This window comes from Bison bison, unplaced genomic scaffold, assembly GCF_000754665.1.
Source record: "Bison bison bison isolate TAMUID 2011002044 unplaced genomic scaffold, Bison_UMD1.0 scf7180017864134, whole genome shotgun sequence".
Lineage (NCBI taxonomy): Eukaryota > Metazoa > Chordata > Mammalia > Artiodactyla > Bovidae > Bison > Bison bison.
The window spans coordinates 7,409,353-7,433,043 of NW_011494706.1; the positions used below are offsets into that span (position 1 = coordinate 7,409,353).

General features: G+C 34.8%; 1 protein-coding gene across 5 annotated transcripts in view; it reads left to right on the top strand.

Moving 5' to 3' along the window:
- Window positions 1–22,703, top strand: part of KRIT1 (KRIT1, ankyrin repeat containing) — a 39,804-nt gene extending 17,101 nt beyond the window's left edge. For all 5 annotated transcript variants that reach the window (XM_010839802.1, XM_010839801.1, XM_010839803.1 and 2 more), the window contains 9 exons: window positions 4,824–4,980; window positions 5,696–5,803; window positions 7,297–7,453; window positions 8,675–8,826; window positions 14,665–14,831; window positions 15,457–15,544; window positions 16,007–16,213; window positions 21,787–21,903; window positions 22,223–22,703. In XM_010839802.1, the coding sequence (XP_010838104.1) occupies window positions 4,824–4,980; window positions 5,696–5,803; window positions 7,297–7,453; window positions 8,675–8,826; window positions 14,665–14,831; window positions 15,457–15,544; window positions 16,007–16,213; window positions 21,787–21,903; window positions 22,223–22,291 (1,222 nt within the window). In that variant the 3' untranslated portion in view covers window positions 22,292–22,703. The remainder of the gene's footprint in view (window positions 1–4,823; window positions 4,981–5,695; window positions 5,804–7,296; window positions 7,454–8,674; window positions 8,827–14,664; window positions 14,832–15,456; window positions 15,545–16,006; window positions 16,214–21,786; window positions 21,904–22,222) is intronic.
- Window positions 22,704–23,691: the final 988 nt, after the last annotated feature.

Sequence of the window (23,691 nt, forward strand, 5' to 3'; positions counted from 1 at the left end):
CTGGAACTCTCTTCCTTTTTCGATGATCCAGCAGATATTGGCAATTTGATCTCTGGTTCCTCTGCCTTTTCTAAAACCAGCTTGAACATCAGGAAGTTCACGGTTCACATATTGCTGAAGCTTGGCTTGGAGAATTTTGAGCATTACTTTACTAGCGTGTGAGATGAGTGCTAGTTTATTTATCTATATGTAAAATACAATAATTAGATCATTTCCAACTGAAAGTCTTTTGATTTCTCTGATTTCAATATTTGTGATTAAGTAGCTAAATATAGTTGCTTTTAATATATATCTTTTCTCTATTGACATTATGCTATTTCTTTAAAAATATCCTTTATTAAATATGCTCAATTTTTTTCTGCTTCCTTAAAAATATTTTATTCTATTAATGTAACCTTAATTGTTTTCCCATTATAGGGAATTTTTATACTCAGATTTGAAAAGAGTTACCCTAAGTCTTCTTTCACTGAAGTTATAATTGTTTTTTCAGATTACTGGTAAATACTGGTAGCAGCAACAGTACCAGAAGAAATCACATGCTTTTCCTTGAGCTAAACAAAAAGAAGTAGAGAATATAGTTCAAACATCACGAATTGAGAAAGACAGAGCTAGTGAATTTTAGCTTAGGAATCCCAAAATTACATTTGCCTGTATTGTTGCCCTTTCTGTGGCAGGGCCTCATTTCCTTCTCTATTAAGAGAGTGATAATATTTTCAACTACGTATTACATAAAAACAGAAGTATGGTATTGTATTTAATGTGCTTTGGAATGTACCTACATTTTAGTCCCTACTGAATATTTTAGTTCCTAAAAGTATGGCCTTTAGCAAATTAGTTAATGTCTCTAAGGATCTATTTCTTTATCTAAAAGATGAGCTTACTTTTAGTGCTTTTTTTAAGATTAGAGGAGAAAATGTGAATAAATGCTTGGAAGGGTACCTGGCAGTAATAAGCATTCAAAAAAACGGCTATTATTAAAGTATTATAAAAATTTAAAGATTTTGATGTCTGAATCTAAAATTCATTCATCTGTTGTATTTTTATTTGGATATTACTCCAATACACTGAGGAAGAGTTTTATCCATCAATAAAATCAAATTTCCATCAGCTGGAAATAATAACCAAGTTTAATATACCAGTAGTAGTAGTAATATAGGTCACCTTGCAATACTTTTAATAAGATAGATCATTTGATTGGTGTGAACTTGAATGAAGACTGATTAAACTATTTAGTAAAGAACATAAATTACTTTATCTTGGAAATGTACTCTTACTTACTAATTAATACTAGGATTAGAAGAGGACTACTGGGCTGTCTCATCAAGAGACTGGGATGGGGTCTATCTTTATAAGCTTATACAAGATGTTTTATCCCTCTTCTTCTGTCTTCTCATCTTTAAACTGGAGAAGGAAATGGCAACCCACTCCAGTGTTCTTGCCTGGAGGATCTCAGGGACGGGGGAGCCTGGCGGGCTGCCGTCTGTGGGGTCGCACAGAGTCGGACACGACTGACGCGACTTAGCAGCAGCAGCATCTTTAAACTGAAGGATTTTATTAGATCAGTGGTTCTCAAACTTTTGTGTTAAAACTCCTTTTATTCTTCAAAATTACAAGATCCCAAAGAGCTTTGGTTTATGTGAAGTAATACCTAGTGTTATATACTTTATTAGAAGTTAAAACTGAAAAATGTCTAAAGAATTTAATTATTTTAAAGTAGCATATTAATATAAATAGCAGAGTTTTCCAAATATATCTTATTTTCCAAAATAAAAAAGTTAATAAGAAAAGTAGCAGTGTTCTTGCCTGGAGAATTCCAGGGACGAGGAGCCTGGTGGGCTGCCGTCTGTGGGGTCACACAGAGTCGGACACGACTGACGCGACTTAGCAGCAGCAGCATTGTTTTACATTCTTGCATCGTTTTACTGTGCAACCTTATAGAAAATAGTTGGATTCTCACATCTGATCTTGCCTTTAATTTGTTTCAATTCTCATGTCAGGGAGCTTCTAGAGAACTCTGCTATACACTTAAGAGAAAATCATAGTGAAAAGGGAGAATAACATCTCAGTATTACTATGAAATATGTTTTACCTAGAGGACACGCTGAAAAGCTTTCAGTGATCTTCCTGGTTTCCTGGATCAGTCTTTGAGGATCACTTAATGAAATCACCCCTAGGATTGCTCCAAGCTTTAAAAATTATATTGATTGACAGGTGCCTAAAAACTTTTCTTTACCAGAATCACCATTTCCAAAACTGTTTAATTTGGCTTTCTCCCCATATGGGTAACCTCTCAGCCACTCAGTAAATGTCTCACTGACATCTCATATTTTCTCACCTCTCTCAAATCAGTGTCTTCTCTCTCTGATAGTACTTCCAGGCTTCACATCATTGGTAGAGAGTGTTTCAGAACTCTGATGATTTGGCTCCCTACAAATTATCCCATCTGATTTCATTTGGGCCTTCAGTGCAACGAGCTGTGTATTGTCTTTATCTCATTCATCCTGTAAAGTTTTCGGTCCCCTATTCTAAACCTAGAAACTTCCCTGGTGGCTCAGACAGGTAAAGAATCTGCCTGCATTGGGGGACACCTGATTCAGTCCCTGGGTTGGGCAGATCTTCTGGAGAAGGGAATGGCAATCTACTCCAGTATTCTTGCCTGCAGAATACCCATGGACAGAGGAGTCTGGCGGGCTACAGTCCATGGGGTCGCAAAGAGTCAGACACTTCTCTGCACTTTCTGCTTTTCTGTACTTTCTTTTCTCTCGTCTTCAAACATACATGAATCCTCTCCCTACTCGAAAAAGAACCTTAATTTGAACCTGCTGGCCCTTCTGGCCACTGTGCTGTTTCTTTCCTTCCTTTCACAGCCAGACTTCAGTGATTATAGGACCATACTCACTGCTTTCTCTTTTTCAGTCTTCATGAACCTTCTTAACCTTTCTGAGTTTTTAATCTCTTTCACTGCTCTGCTGCATTTAACGCTGTTGACCACCCCTTTGTTTGCAGAACAAATGGCAGTTGAAAGGGCAGCTATAATAGAGCTATAATGAAGGTCAATACAAATGCAAGATAATACTTATCATTATTATTATTGAAATACTGGTCTTCATCCTGTGACCCAAGCATGTTTTATATTAATAGTATAGAAACTGTTACACTAAGAGTCAGAAAATTGGATTTTAACTGGTTAACCATGAGACCTTGGGCAAATTACTAAACTGGTACAAGCTTCATTTTTTTCATCTGTGCATTAGAAATATCTCTGCCTGCCTCATAAGTTGTTGTGAAGATTATATTAAGTAATTATATAAAGAAGTACCTTGAAAACTTATTAATCATACACAGAGTTGAACTGTCCCCCTCAGTATCTTTTCCTATTCTGAGAGTATGTTTTTCAAGATGCATTTCATTGTTCTAAGATGTTCATATTTCTCTCTCAGAAAGGTTTCATCCATTCTTGCAGCTTTAACAGGCTCAGTTGGATGAATTTGTATATCTGGTACCTCAAGCCTTTGCCTTCCTCCTGAGTATCAAGTCTGTGTTTTCAGTTGCCAGCTGAACAGTTTAGTCACCCATTTTCTTAATGCCTGAGGCAGTATGGAGAATGCAAAGATATAACTTTCAAGGAACATCCAGGCTGACAGAAATATATATATAAAAGGATGAAAGTAGTTAATGAGATTAAAAAAGTAAAAGTAAAATGGTAAATTATAGTGGGAATATATATAGGAGGTAGTTGGTAAACTGTTTCAGAGAAATAACAGAACTTAACCTGAAATAAAATCAGGAGAAGGAAAAAAGACATCTCAAGAATAGCTAAGAATGTAAGCAAACAGTCACGTGAATGAGAAGGGTAGGATACAAGTGGCAGGTTCAGGGCATGTGTGAAAGGGAAGAAAGTTGACAGTTGGTTTAGTTCTAAAGATGTGCTGTTTGCCCCTCAGATGCACCATATCTAAGAGCAAATTTCCTTTCCCTTTTTACCCATTTATTTCCAAAAAAATGAATTGCCTTTCCACCATTGCGTTAGATTGAAGCCTTATATGTCTTTGTAACTAGATGGTAAATTCACTATGTCTGGCACATTCTTTGTACTCTTTGCTTACTTTTTTTCCTCACTACCTAGAATATTTTACTTCTCTTCAGCATCTCTTCAGCTTTTAAATTGTTCTTCTATCAGAATACTTTTCAGGACTCTCTTATACTGAAATCTTATCTTCCTTTTCCAGCATTTTCTAAAGCATCAATGTATACTATTATTTGACAAATATATATATTTTGATTGTTACTCTCAAATGTTACTTAAATGTTACAGCATGATGTAACTTATCTCACATGTTTGTTTTCCTCTGATTACATTAGAAGCCTTTACCAGAGCAGAGACCATTTATCTTAACATATCTTTGTGTCTTTCACATTGCCTCATTCAACAGCTACATGTAAATTAGGTCTTGGGCCTATTGTAAATTTAAAAAAAAGCATTATTAAATTTATGAGTTACTTTCTGCTCCTGAAAATATTTTTGACTAAAAATTTTATCTCCCTAATTTATAATTTTTGTATATTTTGTACGATTGTGATTCTGTATCCTCTGCTCTATCTTGTATTTGAGATTATATTTTCTCCCAGTTGATCAGAAATAGAAACATTTGAATTAAATCAGAGTACTTCATAAGAAATCCATAAGGACTGAAAACATTTACATAAATGTCTTCATTCCTTGTTCTCTGCCATAGAAAAGTCTTAGATTTCTTTGAGATGTCTGAAATTTGGATTTTTCAAACACTTCATATGACTTTTGTAGGTGTTTTATTTTTTTGTAGGTATGGAAAAGTTGAAGCCACTCGCATATTGTTAGAGAAAGGAAAGTGCAATCCAAACCTTCTAAATGGACAGCTTAGCTCTCCTCTTCATTTTGCTGCTGGAGGAGGACATGCGGAAATTGTACAGATCCTCCTAAACCATCCAGAAATTGACAGAGTAAGTTATTTTCCAGGCGTTGTTTTTTTTAACATCCAAACAGTAAATAACTAGTAATGACACTTAAAATGTTTAGTCGTACACTTGAGAGGTCAGCTGAGAAATGAAAACAAATTTAACTTGCTATATAGAATAAATAATATGTATACACTTTGCTTTTAAATTGTAATAGAATACACCTCACATAAAATATACCATTTTTGCCATTTTTAGTTGTACAGATCAGTGGCATTAAGTACATTTACATTGTTTTACAACCATCATCACCATGTATCACCCAAATGTACATAAAATTTAGCTTCCTGTCATTTTATATAAAGTATCTCCTGTATTGCAGGGAGATTCTTTACCAACTGAGCTATCAGGGAAGCCCTTATATAAAGTGTTTTCTAAAAAATATCTTAAAGAAGGAAAAAGATATTTTGGAATTTGTACTGTCAGATGTGTAAGGGAAAAATAATAGCTTTAACAAGACCTTTGTTGCTATAAACAGAAGTTTGGAAAAACAATAGCCACAGTGATTAGTGCTTTGAATCTTTCATCTTCGGCTGTTCATGTTTACTTGAAGTATAGCATGCAGTAAGTATGCTTAATACCTACTTAACACTTGCCAGTAGTCTTTTTAATGAAATTTTGATTGACTGACATTTTCCCTTACTTGTATATTTGTAATGCCTTTTTTCTTTAACCTCTGATTTTTCCCTCACATTCCTAGCACATAACAGACCAACAGGGAAGATCTCCTTTAAATATTTGTGAAGAAAACAAACAAAATAATTGGGAAGAAGCTGCAAAATTGTTGAAGGAAGCCATTAACAAACCAGTAAGAATTACCTTCATAAATATTAGTTAGAGCCAAGCATCGTATTAAAGTTGATAAAATTTGAGGATTTGTGGTAAGAATGGAAGGATAAATGTATGGATGGCTTACTTTTATAAAGCCTCATGTTTAGACATCGTAGATATTAAATTTGCTGTCATCTCTAACATTTGGGCATTTATTCTTGCATATCGAAATAAAAGTTTGCATAAGTAAATCTTTCAATCACTTAAAATTAATCTAATTCCCAATGTAATCTCTATACTTTATATGGTGATTACAAATTGTAACCACTTCATTGAAGCATCTCTCTCTACTTAGGCCTTCTAAGTGAAGTGAAAGTGTTCATCATTTAGTCATGTCCAGCTCTTTGCGACCCCATGGACTAAAAAGGATAAAAGTTTTATACCAACAGGATATAACCCATATATCTGAGCCTTTCCAGACATTTCCATTAACTAGATAATATGTACTTGTTGAGTATTTTTGTAAATTTACCACCATGAAATGCTGAAAGTGATGTGATAAATAATAAGTACATGATCTCTGTCTTAAAGGGAAATTTCACACATTCATACACGTTTTTGTCAAAACATTTTTCCCTGAGCACAGGACAAAAGCAAGGAAATAGATAAGCAGTACAGGCACCCTTATATTAACTTCATTGCAATTTACTTTCTAATTGTATAGTTAAAAACACATTTTTATTTCTCATATAATCTTTAAATCTGAAGGTATACGATAAAAGGATTTAGGTACTTTTACCTAAAATGAACTGTCCTGGAAGTTGTTTAGAGGCATCAGTTACTTCCTATAACAATAAAAATGAATTGATAATATCATTTCTCTCTGTGATTTTCTGAACTGGAAGAAAGAAACTGGCTCAAGGTCCATTGTTCATAACTTGTATCTGCAAAGTCCTTTATCACAGATTGCTTTTGGGATAAATTATTGCTGGTGCACATTTCTACATTGTAATTTGTAGCCCACTAAACTCATGAGGTAGTTAACTAACACCAGATTTAGTTAACCAGGTCTGTATCCCCCATTTGGTATTAACATTGTACATTAATAGCTTTAAAGTATCCTCTCAGAAGATTTTTGAAGTTGAGTATTTTTTTTTTAAACCATTTCCCTTCATTTCTCAAACTTATTTGACCATGGAATATTCAGAAGAAATTTCATGTTTAAAATATAAATAATGGAAGTAAATTTTTTAAAAATACTGCCAGAAGTGGTTAGGATTCTAAGCTTCCAGTGCGGGAGGCACAGGTTTGATCCCTTATTGGGCCACAAAGATTGCAAGCTGTGCAGCAAGGCAAAAATAGAAAAAATAAAATATTGCCAGAAGATTCTCACTTAAAGTAGTTTTTCTGATATTTTCCATATTAGAAATCTATAATAAAGCAGATGAAGTTGAAATTAAAGCATTTTGGGGGGTTGGGATGTATAACTTCTACCCAGCTTGCATAATTTATTATCATTCTTTGTCCTAGTATGAAAAAGTTCGTATATACAGAATGGATGGATCGTACCGTTCTGTTGAACTGAAGCATGGAAATAATACCACAGTGCAGCAGATAATGGAAGGAATGCGTCTCTCTCAAGAAACACAGCAATATTTCACTATTTGGATCTGTTCAGAAAACCTCAGTAAGAAACTTGTTATTTTGATGTATAAACCTCATTATTCCTTTCTGAGAGTGAGTTGGTAAACTGAAGGGTAGCGTCAATTATTATTGACTTTTAAATTTTCAAATGATATAATATTCTTCTCTTTTACATAAATTGTTTATGTTCAAACTGCTGAAACAGATAAGCCTCTGCTTGCTCCTGGCCCCTCTTTATTCATACAATGTTGGGGTTTTTTTTTACTAATTTTATGTACTTATTTATTTTTGGCTGTGCTGTTCTTCATGGCTGCGTGGACTTTTTTCTAGTTGTGGCAAGTGGAGCCTACTCTCTAGCTGTGGTGTGAGGGCTTCTGATTGCAGTACAGCAGTAGAACAATGGCATCTGTTGTTGGGGAGCACAGGCTCTAGGGCGTGTGGACTCAGTAGTGGTGCCGCGTGGGCTCTAGAGCACAGGCTCAGGGGTTGTGGCGCAAGGGCCTAGTTTCTCCCCAGCATCTGGGATAATCCCGGATCGGCCATCAAAGCCATGTCTCCTGCATTGGCAAGTGGATTCTTTACTTCTGAGTCACCAGAGAACGCCATACAATGTTTGAAGTGGTAAAAACCAAAACATTTTTTCTTTGGCAATGAAATTTGATTTGAATGCTGTTTAAATGCAGTTTAAATTTCATTTGAATTCTGTTTAAATGCATCCAACTTGCCTTTATTTTCAGTGCTCACCTCCTCTCGGAATACAGATATTCTTTGTCTTTATATTGGTTTTCTATCAGATCTTTCTATCGCAGTTCAGTTCAGTTCAGTCGTTCACTCATGTTCGACTCTTTATTTAAACTCAGCCTAATGTCACTACAGATTTGGTCTCTCAAAGTATTGCAAATGCATAAGGGATTTCATCGAGGTGGTTGTGATTTGTTTTCTAGTGATTTAACTATTTTTTTAAACACCAAATTTTTACCGATTGTATCATAATTAAATAGGCTATCATGGAATTTAGGATCTTAAATTCATTTGATAAATTTTAATTCATTTCCAGAATTATTCTCATAATTCTTACATTCTTAAAAAACAGTTAACCTCAAATTGGGCATAATATTGATTAAAATCAATATTGATTTAAATTTAGACCTTTAATTTGTGTGTGTTCAATACTTAGGTACAGAATTTAATGAAAAGTTTCTATGTGTTGATGTAATTAGTTCATTTTTACGTTATCATTTATTAAGGGAAAGATGTTTTTCAGGCCTTCAACTCAAGCCTTATCATAAACCATTGCAACATGTTCGTGACTGGCCAGAAATACTTGCTGAATTGACTAATTTGGATCCCCAAAGGGAAACACCACAGCTTTTCCTAAGAAGAGATGTGAGACTTCCTTTGGAAGTTGAGAAAAAGGTTTGCTCAGACATCTTTTTTATAGTCATTGATGTTCAGAATCTGCTGAGTTCCTATTTTACGCACCAGAGGCAAACATTGTGCTCTTCCTTTTCAGGAGGGTTCGTTTATGTTTTTCTGTTCAATCCTCACATCCCTATTGTAAGTGGTAGAGTTTGAGTCCGTCTACTTACAAAGCCCCTGGTTGGTGTTTCCATTTCCACCTCCATTGTCTTAGAATACAAAAGAAATCGAGACTCCATCCTAAAGAGAATAGAGAGAACTAAAAAAAAAAAATTCTAGATACAGAAGATTATATTTACAAAGGGGACATTAAAAAGTTATTCCTAGTAGTCAGTATGTAGCTATTTTAGATTCAACAGAGAACTATACATATAGTCTGTCCTAAATAAGTATGTCTGGATTTGAATTACTATAAATGTTAGAAGTGAAATAATGCCATCTGAAGGATGACCAGACAAGGAAAAAACCTAAGGGATATATTACAGTTTAAACTAGGTGATAGTCTAAATACAGCAGTAGCTTTGAAAACTGGGGAAAAGAAAAGTTCTGAGGTCTCATAAATTTGGTGAAGAAAAAGTATACAATGCATTTCCTCATTCTTTTATTCAAGGAAATACTAAACACATAAGATTAAGCACATTTCAACGCGTGAAAATTTCAGTGACCTTGCCCAAACTTGGTAAATGTTTTATGTCTGACTGTTCATATTGTCTCAGAGAAGGCAATGGCACCCCACTCCAGTACTCTTGCCTGGAAAATCCCATGGACAGAGGAGCCTGGTAGGCTGCAGTCCATGGGGTCGCGAAGAGTCGGACACAACTGAGCGACTTCACTTTCACTTTTCAGTTTCATGCATTGGAGAAGGAAATGGCAACCCACTCCAGTGTTCTTGCCTGGAGAATCCCAGGGACAGCGGAGTCTTGGTGGGCTGCCATCTGTGGGGTCGCACAGAGTCGGACACGACTGAAGCGACTTAGCAGCAGCGTTCATATTGTCTGTCTTATATTATCCAACTTAAGGTAAAAAAGACATTTGACAAAATTGAATAGCCTTTCTTGATAGAACTCAGAAAACTAGGAGGGGAGCTTCCTCAATCCTATAAATGGCATTTATAAAAAACCTGCAGTTAACATACTCAATGGTAGAAGACTGAAAACTTTCCTCCTAAGATCAGGAACAAGACAAGGATGCCTGCTTTCACCACTGCTGTTTAACACAGAACAAGAAGTTCTAACGAAAGCAGTTGGTCACACTCTCCCCAGCAGCACCAAAAAGTAAAGAAAGAAAAAAAAAAGGACATCCAAATTGAAAAGGCAAAAGTTAAACTGTCTCTGTTTATCAAAAATGACATGATCCTATATATGGGGAATTCCAAAGAATCTACACAAAAGCTGCTAGAGCTAATAAATGGATTCAGCAGAGTTGTAGGGCACATGCTCAACATGTGAAATCAATTGTTTCTATAACCAGCCACAGACACTCAAAAAAAAAGGAAATTAAGAAATCCTCTAGAATAACTTCTATAAGGATAAAATACCTAGGAATAAATTTAATAAAAGAGATGCAAAACTTATACATTGAAAACTACAAGAATAAAGTGAAGGGATTCACATTTCCCAATTTCTTAGTACAAAGCTACACTAATCCAAGCAATTTGGTACTGGTATAAAGATAGAATTGAGAATGGAATAGAGTTGAGAGTCCTCAAATAACTCCATATACCATACCAACTACTTTTTTGACAAGGATGCCAAGTGAATTCAATGAAGAAAGAGTAGTTTCTTCAACAGATGATACTAGGGCAACTGGAAATTCACACTCAAAAGTATCAAATTGGACTCTGATCTCACACTACATCAAAAATTAACTCAGTGTCTTAATAACCTAAATATAAAAGCCAAAACCATAAAATTCTTAGGACAAAATATATGTGTAATCTTTATGACCTTAGATTTGGCCATGGAGCTTTAGATATAACACCAAAAACATGAGTAACAAAAGAAAAAATAGATAAATTGAACTTCATCAAAATTAAAATCATTTGTAAATCAAAGGACATTATCATTAAATAGAAAAGACAAGCTAGATAATAGAAGAAGATACTTGAAAATCATATATACGATAACTGTTTCAGTTTAGTTCAGTTCAGTCGCTCAGTCATGTCCAACTCTGCAACCCAATGGACTGCAGCACTCCAGGCTTCCCTGTCATCACTAACTCCTGGAGTTTACTCAAACTCATGTCCATAGGATCAGTGATGATATCCAACCATCTCATCCTTTGTCATCCTCTTCTCCTCCCGTCCAACCATCTCATCCTCTGTCATCCCCTTCTCCTCCCCCCTTCGGTCTTTCCCAGCATCAGGGTCTTTTCTAATGAGTCAGCTCTTCGCATCAGATGGCCAAAGTATTGGAGTTTCAGCTTCAACATCAGTCTTTCCAATGAATATTCAGGACTGATTTCCTTTAGGATGGACTGGTTGGATCTCCTTGCAGTCCAAAGGACTCTCCAGAGTCTTCTCCAACAACACACTTCAAAAGCATCAATTCTTTGGCACTCAGCTTTCCTTATAGTCCAACTCTCAGATGCATACATGACCACTGGAAAAACCATAGCTTTGGCTCGATGGACCTTTGTTGGTAAAGTAATATCTCTGCTCTTTAATATGCTATCTATGTTGGTCATAGCTTTTCTTCCAAGGAACAAGTGTCTTTTAATTTCATGGCTGCAATCACCAACTGCATTGATTTTGGAGCCCCCAAAAATAAAGTCTCTCACTGGTTCCATTGTTTCCCCATCTACTTGCCATGAAGTGATGGGACTGGATGCCATGATCTTAGTTTTCTGAATGTTGAGTGCTTACTATTCAGAATATAAAAGGAACTCCTACAACTTAGCAACAAAAAGACAACTCAATTAAATTGGGTAAAGGACTTAACATTTCTCCAGTAAAGATACACAAGTGGCTAACAAGCACATGAGATGTTGTTCAAGATCATTAGGCATTAAAGAAATGCAAATCAAAACAAAAAGAATCCACACCTACTGCTGCTGCTGCTGCTGAGTCACTTCAGTCATGTCCGACTCTGTGCGACCCCATAGATGGCAGCCCACCAGGCTCCACCATCCCTGGGGTTCTCCAGGCAAGAACACTGGAGTGGGTTGCCATTTCCTTCTCCAATGCAGGAAAGTGAAAAGTGAAAGTAAAGTAGCTCAGTCGTGTCCAACCCTCAATGACCCCATAGACTGCAGCCTTCCAGGCTCCTCCGTCCATGGGATTTTCCAGGCAAGAGTACTGGAGTGGGGTGCCATTGCCTTCTCCGCCACACCTACAAGGGTGGCTGTAATAATAGCAGTTTATAAAGGAAGATATTGAGGGTTGAGGAAGTAGAGAAAATAGAACCTTTGTCTGCTGTAGATGGTAATATAAAATGGTGTGGCCTCTGTGGAAAACAGTGGAATAGTTCTTAAAAACACTAAACATAGAATTACTATTTGATTCAGCAATTCCACTCCTAGGTGCATACCTAAAGAAAACAAGAGCTCAAATATCTGTATTCCAACATTCTTATCAGCAATATTTATAATAACCAAAAAGGTGGACACAAGCTGAGTGTTCATCAACAGATCAATGGATAAAGAAAATGTGGTATATACATACAATGGATTCTTATTCATCCATAGAAAGGAATGAAGTTCTGAAACATGTCATAACATGGATGGACCTTGAAAATATGTTAGGTGAAATAAGCCAGACACAAAAGGAAAAAGTGTTTGATTTTACTTACATTAAATAAATATCTAGAACAGGCAAATTCATAAACAGTATGTTAGAGATTAGCACAGGTGTGATGCGCAGAGAGTGAGGGCTTACTGGTTACAGAATTTCTGTTTGGATGTTGACATGTGAAAATAGTGGTGATGGTTCACAGCATTATGAATGTAATGAATGCCACTAAATTCTACACTTAAAACATAGGTAAAGTGGCAACTTTGATTAAACAAAATGTGATAGATCTATGAAATCTGCAAGTAATCTAAGTATACTCAGCCTGTTTTCCTTCTTCACTTAAATATTTTCAAAGTTGGCTGGTAGAGAAAGAGTAATAATAATGATAGTACTTGGACATTAAATTAATTGCATTTTATACTACCACTTAGGTAAAGTAGGTTCAACTGAAAAAGAAGCAAGGTTTAGTGAATACTTACAGTGAGTCAGAATATCATCATCTGGTTAAGTGGGTACATTCTTTCACTCCTGTGTAATTGAGAAATTCCTGTTTTTACCATCTGAAAAATAGAAGAATTGCATTGTTTTGGTTAGAATTATTCTTTTAGGATAAGAAGAGCCTACTTTCATTTAAAAAGAATGGTTGTTGACTAATACTCCCTGAATACACTATTAGGAATTATAACTATTCTCTACTCAAATTCTTCAAATTCACTAAGTCGGTTTTTACTAACTAGAAAAATATTTTCTTTCACTTTTTCCCAACATTTAGTTTCAGAAATTAAAAACCCATAGGAAAGTTGAAAAAGTAATAAAATTCATACCATATACCATTCATTAAATTCACTAATTGTTAACATTTTACTATATTTGCTTCACCTTTCCTCTCTTTTCTTTGTAAATCGTTTAAAATTGAGTTGCAGGCATCATGGCACTTCATCCTTAAATATTTTAACATCATCTTATAAGAACAAGGATATACTGTACATACTACAGAACCACTGTCAACCTAATAAAATTAGTATTTTCCACAATAATATCTAATATCAGACCCATATTCAGATCCCCCCCCCCCCCCGCCCCGTTTCTCAGTCTCTTAAAACACTCAACTGAAGAAGCTAGTCAACCTTCATGCTTTGTATTTGTTACCTCTTTGCTTCTTTTAATCAAGAGCAATCCCCTTATCTTTTTTCCTCCATGAAATTCTGATTCAATTTTTTAAATATTGTGTGGAGTGTTATTTTAGTTAGCAAGACAACAAAACTTTTTACTGTAAGGAATCTGGGTCATTTTGAATCATATATGGAAATACTCAAGTATTTATTTAGAATCTCTGTAATTGGTGATCATATTATTCCAGGTATAAATGTATTCTGTGGGGTAGCATTTTTCAGTCTTTTTTAATCTTATCAGATTAAGGGAAACTTTAGTTTTTAAAACTTAAAGTATGCTCTCCTTTCATGTTATTTATCAAATAAAAACTGTTAAGCTCTTTTCAAACTTCATGTATCCTTCTGGGAATGGACAATACTTCTTTCATCTTCTTTGTGGTTCACTACTATGTTGTGTGAAGCATAAAATTTAGAAGGATGTTTGAGGAATATAAAGAATTTAAGTAAAATTGTACTAGAAATTACTCACACTCATATCCATAATTTTACTGGACTTGAATCAGAGGTTAGCAAACTGGCCTATTACCATATCTGAACTGTTGCCTATTTTTGTATATCCTATAAGCTATTAATGGCTGAAAAATTCAGAAGAATTAATATTTCATGTCATGTGAACATTTCATGAAACTCAAATTTCAGAATCAGTATAAAAAGTTTTAGTAGAACTCTGACATTTGTAGATGTATTGTCTACAGCTGCTTTTGTGCTAAACTAGAAGAGTTGAGTCACTCTATTAGAGACTTTATGACTCACAAAGCTTAAAATAATACTGTCTGGTCTTTAATAGAAACGACTTGTCAACCTCTGCTCTAAAGCAAAACCAGCTTATTTATATGCAGTTACATAGCTTTTGCTTTTTCATGTGAGTGACAAGTTGTACATTTATAACAGGAAATTGTGGCCTAATAACCATACTGTATTTTCTCGTTTAAGATTGAAGACCCACTAGCTATTCTTATTCTCTTTGATGAAGCCAGATATAATTTATTGAAGGGCTTTTATACAGCTCCTGATGCTAAACTGATAACATTGGCAAGTCTACTGTTGCAGATAGTTTATGGAAATTACGAGAGTAAGAAACACAAACAAGGTTTCCTAAAGTAAGTATTTAATATAATTCATGGTCTTGTGCTGTGCCCAAGATTCAGTTTACCAAGGAAGTTTAGAAATATGTTATTAAGAACTATTTAGACACTGGTTTGGAATTAAATAACATAAGGCATGGAATGAGAAGAAAACCTATAGTAATGCATTCTTTTAAGTTATATTCTCTCCAAGGTTATTTTTCTTATATTTGAATATAGTGTGATATGCTTTATACTTGTCTTTCTTTACTGTATGTTTAAATAAGTTCACTAAAACCTTACTTAGATAAGTAGTAAAAAAAAAAAAATGTTATAAGGCAGACACATTTCAGAATCCCACCCAAAAACTAGTTCATGTTTCATGTTGTGAAAAAACATTGAAGTTTAGCACATCTAAAGTTTGTTTATTGTAGTTTTCAGTATTCAAAAATATTTTGTGCTTACTGAAAGAAGAAACATTTCTCTAGACTGAACAATGTTGGGATCTTGACTTCTTGCTTAAAATGTCAAGTTCTCTGATATTTTAAGTATAGTATTTTTCAGCTCAAAAATCATTTAAAACCATTTATATCTAGATGATTATATTACTTTAGCTACTAAAGATAATTTATTTTTAAAATGTTGGCATATTTGCTTACAGTGAAGAAAATCTCAAATCTATTGTACCTATTACCAAATTGAAAAGTAAGGCACCTCACTGGACAAACCGAATACTTCATGAATACAAGGTAAGCTGTTAAATAGAAATAAAAAGACATAGCCTAGTTGACATTTTGTTAATATTATTAATGTTTTAAACATAGGTACATTAAATTTATATTCCTGAAATAAAAAAGTTATAGTTCACATATCTGAAAGAAAAAGTAGCAAGATACTTTATTTTTAACAATATAGAATTTTTTACTGACTACCTTCTATATGCTGGTACTGTGATAAGTGCTAGAGATTTTTTAAAAATACGAAATAATATACTGTCTTTATCCATGCACTTAAAATGTAATAAATAAGCATTATTTTTAGACCTTGATTTTTATTTTTTAATAGATCTCAGAAGAAAAAGTGCCCTTGGGATAATGTCACACATGTTATTCTTTGGGTTAGCCTTGATTTTAGAGACTGTTTAGTTGACCTGTTTGGATTGTTAAAAGTACATTCTCCTTTTACATCTCCTTATTTTACTTTGTTTTTAGAATCTTAGTACAAGTGAAGGTGTCAGTAAAGAAATGCATCACCTACAGCGCATGTTCTTACAGAACTGTTGGGAAATTCCTACATATGGAGCTGCTTTTTTCACAGGACAGATATTTACAAAGGCAAGCCCCAGTAATCATAAAGTCATCCCTGTGTATGTAGGTGTGAATATAAAAGGACTTCATCTCCTCAACATGGAAACTAAGGTAGATTTTTATCTTTTCAGCTGTTTTTGACCAGTCACACTATATATATAATATTTAAAATAACAGTAGTAGGCTACATGAACAATTTCATTTATAATAGCAGAGGATGGGGGTTGAAAACAAAATGATTACCAATAGGGAATTGTAGTACATTTCTACATTGAAATACCTTGCAGCCATACAAAAGAATGAAGAATATTTTTGTGTAGAATGATCCCTAAGATATATTTGGTGCTGAACCATATGTAATATGCTATCATTCATGTAAAAATGGGTGGTAACGGGTAGTTAACTGAAGAAAACAAAAACACTAACACAGAAAGATACACGCACATCCCTTTTCATTGAAACATTACTTACAGTGGCCAAGATAAACAACTTAAGTGTTATCAGTGGACAGATGGCTAGAGAAAATGTGTGTGTGTGTGCGTGTGCGTGTGTGTTATGTTCTTACAGGATTGTTGGGGGGAATTCCTACGTATGGAGCAGCTTTTTGCACAGGATAGATATTTACAAAGGCAAGCCCCAGTACTCAGAGAGTCATCCCTGTGTATGTAAGGCATGAGTATGAAGGTTATACACACACACACACACACACAATGGAATATTATTATTTGGCCATTAGAAAGAATGAAGTCTTGCCATTTGCAATAATATGGATGGACCTTGAGGCCATTATGCTAAGTGAAGTAAGTCAGACAAAGATAAATGCCATATGATCTCATTTGTGTATGGTGAAATCTTAAAAAAACAAAGAAGCTCATAGAAATAAGAACAGACTGGTAGTTGCCAAAGGCAGAGAGTTGGGAAATGGGCAAAATAGGTAACGGGGGTCAAAAGATAGAAACTCTGAGCTGTAAAATACGTCATGGGATGTAGTATAGAGCTTAGTTAATAATGCTGTATTGCATATTTGAAAGTTGCTGAGAGATGAATCTTAAAATTCCTCATCACAACAAAAAAGTGTGTTAACTGTGTATGGTGATGAATGTTAACAATATTTGCAGTATATACAAATACTGAATCATGCTGTATACCTGAAACTAATATAATGTCATATGTCCGTTATACCTCAAAAAATGTGGGCAAGTGAAAACTAGATTTATATAAATATGTGTTGTGGTGCTTTTGTATGGATAAAAAGTTTCTTAAAGCCTTTGGAGAAGGGAAACTGTGTAACTGGGCATAGGAGTAGAAGGGAGACATTTCACTTTATAGCATTTTGCAACTTAAAAGAAATTTAACTGTGATTGTATTATCTATTTAAAAATTAATTAGATATAAATGAAAAAGATACAAATTTTAAAAGGAAGTAAAATATCTGAAACAAGTGGTTCATTTTGAAAATTTGAATTAATTACAAGAACGTATTTGGGGGCAGGATGAAGTATGGATTGGACTGTGAATACCTGTTAGAACACTTCAGAGCTTTTCTATTCCACCATCTTGGTCTGGTGGAGGTGATGGAATTCCAGTTGAGCTGTTTCAAATCCAAAGATGATGCTGTGAAAGTGCTGCACTCAATATGCCAGCAAATTTGGAAAACTCAACAGTGGCCACAGGACTGGAAAAGGTCAGTTTTCTTTCCAATCCCAAAGAAAGGCAATGCCAAAGAATGCTCAGACTACTGCACAATTGCACTCATCTCACACGCTAGTAATGCTCAAAATTCTCCAAGCCAGGCTTCAGTAATACGTGAACCGTGAACTTCCAGATGTTCAAGCTGTTTTAGAAAAGGCAGAGGAACCAGAGATCAAATTGCCAACATCCACTGGATCATGGAAAAAGCAAGAGAGTTCCAGAAAAAGATCTATTTCTGCTTTATTGACTATGACAAAGCCTTTGTGTAGATCACAATAAACTGTGGAAAATTCTTCCAAGTGATGGAAATACTGGACCACCTGACCTGCCTCCTGAGAAATCTGTATACAGGTCAGGAAGCCACAGTTAGAACTGGACGTGGAACGACAGACTGGTTCCAAATAGGAAAAGGAGTTCATCAAGGCTGTATATTGTCACCCTGCTTATTTAACTTATATGCAGAGTACATCATGAGAAATGCTAGGCTGGAAGAAGCACAAGCTGGAATCAAGATTGCCGGGAGAAATGTTAATCCTCAGATATGCAGATGACACCACCCTGATGGCAGAAAGTGAAGAACTAAAGAGCCTCTTGATGAAAGTGAAAGAGGAGAGTGAAAAAGTTGGCGTAAAGCTCAACATTCAGAAAACTAAAATCATGGTATCTGGTCCCATCACTTCATGGTAAATAGATGGGGAAACAGTGGAAACAATGGCTGACTTTATTTTTTGGGGCTCCAAAATCACTGCAGATGGTGACTGCAGCCATGAAATTAAAAGACGCTTACTCCTTGGAAGGAAAGTTATTACCAACCTAGATAGCATATTCAAAAGCAGAGACATTACTTTGCCGACAAAGGTCCGTCTAGTCAAGGCTATGGTTTTTCCAGTAGTCATGTATGGATGTGAGAGTTGGACTGTGAAGAAAGCTGAGGGCTGAAGAATTGATCTTTTGAACTGTGGTGTTGGAGAAGACTCTTGAGAGTCCCTGGGACGGCAAGGAGATCCAACCAGTCCATCCTAAGGGAAATCAGTCGTGAATATTCATTGGAAGGACTGATGCTGAAGCGGAAACTCCAATACTTTGGCCACCTCATGCGAAGAGCTGACTCATTGGAAAAGACCCTGATGGCTGGGAAAGATTGAGGGCAGGAGGAGAAGGGGACGACAGAGGATGAGATGGTTGGATGGCATCACCGACTGTATGGACACGGGTTTGCATGCACTCTGGGAGTTGGTGATGGACAGGGAGGCCTGGCGTGCTGCAGTTCACGGGGTTGCAAAGAGTTGGACACGACTGAGCGACTGAACTGAACTGAAGCGAAGCTTATGTAAAAAGGCATTTTAGATTAGGAAATTTCACTGTAAACCTAATTTTTATTTTCATCATTTAAGTCTTATTTATGTAATCACATAACTTCTGAAAATATCCCAGTGGTAGTTTCATGATAACTCAGAATCATTGTTATGGCAGCAGTTATGTTACCATACTATTAGATATGCCTGTGAATGGAGAGAAAGACAGTGCAGGGACATATGCAGAAGAGGGACTGGCTTCAGTAATTCACTTGGAACGTGACTTTTTGAAGTCTTTGATATTGGCTTGTTTTTGAGTCATTTGCTTATCATTTTCTATTTAGACTATTTTATTCATACAAAATATAAACTGTTTCTTATTAGCTTATAACTACTTTTTTATTCCCTATTGTACTGTTTGTTAAAGGAAATGAAAGAAATTCCCCTTGTCATTTCAAGAAATTTTTCCTCTGCAATTTTAGAGCATTTTATATCAATATCTGCAAATTCTTCTTCACTGATCTGGTGGTGATGCCATGGGCATAACACTGAGCCTTTTCTCTAAACTGTGTATTATGTTTGACTTCTGGTAGCATTCCAAATTTAGGCAACAGTAAAAAGCTTTATATAGTATTCAAATGATGGTTCAGTAATATCTTATAACATTTCATCCTATGAATAATATTCTGTTCCAGGAATTGAGTGAGAGAGCAGTAGCAGGCAGAGGATGATAATAGGATTATTAAGAATCTGCTTTTTCTAGAAATAGAAATGCTGTCATTGGGTATATACAGAGGTGATTGAAACCAAGGATAATAATGTTTTCTCGCCACATAATCATTACCTGCGTGCTCTGTAAGCTACAGGTAAATTTATGGCACTATAAAAGCTCTAAGATTTTCAAACCATCAAAGATGAGAACAGTCAGCTTGTCGTCAGTTGTCTTAGATTGAGCAAGACCTAAGGTGTCTATATGGTAAATATAACAGACTTGCTTAAATGGAGTAAACACCTTCATCTGAAAAAATATCTTTATTTGCATTTAAAACTGTTTCAGTGTGTACTTTGTGTAAATAGCTATCTTAGCAGATCCTACCCATATGTTATATTTTATAAGTATAGTTATTTGTAAGCAAAATGTTATTATTTTCCCATTAGACATGGTATACACATGTAAATTAATTACATTATGTTTCACTTACAGAACCTCACTTTCAAAATGCCCTAAATCATAATCTTTCTGGCATATCCTTTGTTTATTATTTACAATCATTATGTTAAGAACTGCTAGTCCTGGAGAGGTAATGTTTCTAAATATACTTATTTTAAAGGATGGCATGAACATTTTCTTTTATATATGTATGCAAAGAATATATTTATTTTTAGGGTAAGAAAATACAAGTTATTACTAGGAGATAATTATTTTTTAAATAATCAAATATATTGGATTCCTATTTAAATATACCATTATTTAGAACATGTAGGTACAAGGTACTGTCATTGTTTTTTAAATAGTTCTGTTGAATATATGAAGGATATATTATTGATTTTTAAAATAATGCTGATATTTACTATAAATATGGGCTTCCCCCATGGCTCAGATGGTAAAGAATCTGCCTACAATGCAGGAGACCTGGGTTTGATCTCTGGGTTGGGAAGATCTCCTGGAAAAGGGAAAGGCTACCCACTCCAGTATTCTGGCCTGGAGAATTTCATGGACTGTATAGTCCATGGGGTCTCAGAGTCAGTCACAGCTGTGACTTCCACTTTCTTTCACTTACTATAAATATAACAGTGTACTTATTTTCAGTGATACGAAATTGCCTAAGTCACCAATTTTACCACATTAAATAAATTTCAGATCTGAAAGTACTGTATGAATATTCAAAAGGTACTGAATATAGTAAAAGGAATTGTTTTTAACCTGCAGAAAGTAAATTTTTAGTACACTTAATTTTCTTGAAAACCACTGATAGAACGGGCATCTTTGTTTTCCCATCATTGGGTAAGTTTAAAATGCACATACAGTGTGTTGATTTGTTATACTTAACCTATTTCAAAATGGTTACCACTATAGCATTAGCCACACCTCTATCACATCACATAATTATAATTTATGTTTTCTGGTGAAAACATTTAAGATCTACTCTCTTAGCAACTTTCAAACATACAGTATAGTATTGCTAACTATAAGCACCATGCCCCACATTAGATTCCCAGAACTTAATTCATTACTGAAAGTTTGTACTACTTTGACCAACATCTCAGTTCCCCCCACCCGCCAGTCCCTGATATAACCACCATTCTACTCTCTGTTTCTATGAGTTTGGCTTTTTTAGATTGCACATATTAAGTGGTATCATCCTATGGTATTTGTCTTTCTTTAGCTTAAGGTCCTCCAGTTCCATCCATGTTGTTGCAAAAGACAGGATATCCTTATTTCTCATGGCTGAATGTGTGTGTGTGCATAAATATACATACATAGCACAGAATGGGCATCTTCAAATAATTTTGTCATTCTGATAAAAAGAGTATCATTGCTCAAGAAGTCTGCTGTGGCTCTGTGCTGCAGGCTATGTCAAGTTACCAAGTGAACCATTCTGTTTAGACCTGGCTAGATAAGTGTAGATAGTAAGAGAAGATAGGTGTTGTTTTTAATAAATATTTCAATATTAATGATTTCCAATTATGTTGCAGGCTTTACTCATCAGTCTTAAATATGGTTGCTTTATGTGGCAATTGGGAGATGCTGATTCATGTTTTCAGATCCATAGCATGGAAAATAAAATGAGCTTTATAGTACATACAAAACAGGTAAGTACCTAATCAGTTCTTGATTTACATGATAGTAATAAACTCTAATGTATTAGTAAAATTATTTCTTTCTTAAAAAATGACAGTCCATTTTACTTCAAGTAAAACTTCTAATGTGAAATTAATATTATTTAAGACCAAGGTAAAAAGGCAGGTCTTTCCTAAACAAAGCAAGAAACTTAGCTGAATAATTTATTGCACTCTTATAACAATGAAAAATTCCTTTTCAAATAGAGAACACTGTGTCTACTGCCATGTATGTCATTTACACATTTTTATATGTTTCAAATTTATTGTTGACATGTATTTTACTTTGTAGGCCGGCCTTGTGGTAAAACTGCTGATGAAGCTAAATGGACAGTTAATGCCCATGGAAAGAAATTCGTGAGAGGAAACCAGCTGATACTCAAGCCACCACATTTTGTGATGTAGATTTTTTCCATGAAAGATTTCTTAACCTTACTTTTAACAAGGCATTTAGTCTCTTGTAATATATATATATACTATTACATTGTACAGAATCTGTACTCATGTTTGGTGTGTGATATACCAATTAGTTTTATATAATATCCTTATAAGTTAATTTTTAAGAGAAACACACAAAAATGTGTAGATTGATAGTCTGTATAACATTAGACAAAACAGTAAGCTTTAAAAAAGTTATTTTTGGTAAATGATAAAGAATTTAGAGGGGAATATGATGAAATTAAAAATACAGGTTTGCTATATCTTTATGTGTGTGTCATTTCAAAATATACAGAAAGTCAACATCTGAATAAAGAAAATGTTTTCTACTTAAAGCATATATAACACTATTACTTAAAATGTGTTTTTGTAATCTTTGAACATTTTTCACATGTTAAGATACTTAGTTAAAATAAGCTAGTATATCTCAAACTATTATAGTTATTGAAACTCCTGCATCATAATTATCTGAGTACCTCTTAAAAACAAGGATTTCAGGGACTCATTCTAGACAGGTTCATTCACTGTCTTCAAAATAGCAGGGCCTGTGAATTTTTTCTTAAGTTTTAGTTTGTTTTCTGTTGATGCAATTCCAGACCCAGAAATGAATTTGTATTATTAAAGTTAAGTAAATTATACAAACTTCCTGGCACACAAACACATACACACATGGACACATAGACTAAGGGACAGTCTCTGGTATTAGTTATTTGATTTATTAAGAACATGCTGTATTTTTATGAGTTGGCACAATGGTGTAATATTGCCTTTACATTGTAGGAAGTAGATCACCAAATATCTGGTGGTTTTCTTTAGGGAAGCACTGATGTCATATGAGTAGCTAACTTGATTAATCTGCTATTTAATATTGAAATTAGGCTTTCCAAGTTTTCCAGAAATTAGTCTTTCCAATTCCAAGAATTGTTGTATTCAATTCAGAGACAGTTCAGAGATTCAACAGTCACATTTAAAATTAGCCCACACATTGCAGATAATTTTTTCATATCATCATCTGCTCTTCAGATTGACTTCTGTGTATGTTTAACGGTGGTCTGCTGAGCTTTATTAAGATTATGTGGTTCAGTAAATTGAATGAGAAACCCTGATTTATCTTTAACTCAATGCTAAGCATTTTTGACTACATAGACAGTGCTCTGCTCAGTTTCATCCATTTCAGTGGCCTCAGTTATTACCAAATACTCTGTTGACTCCCAGACCTAAAACTCTAGCCTCAGCCTTTCTTCTGAGTTCTTGATCTTAATTTCTTGCTATTCCAGCTCCCCGTCAGTGGTTTACACAAGGAACATCTATTTCATCATAGCT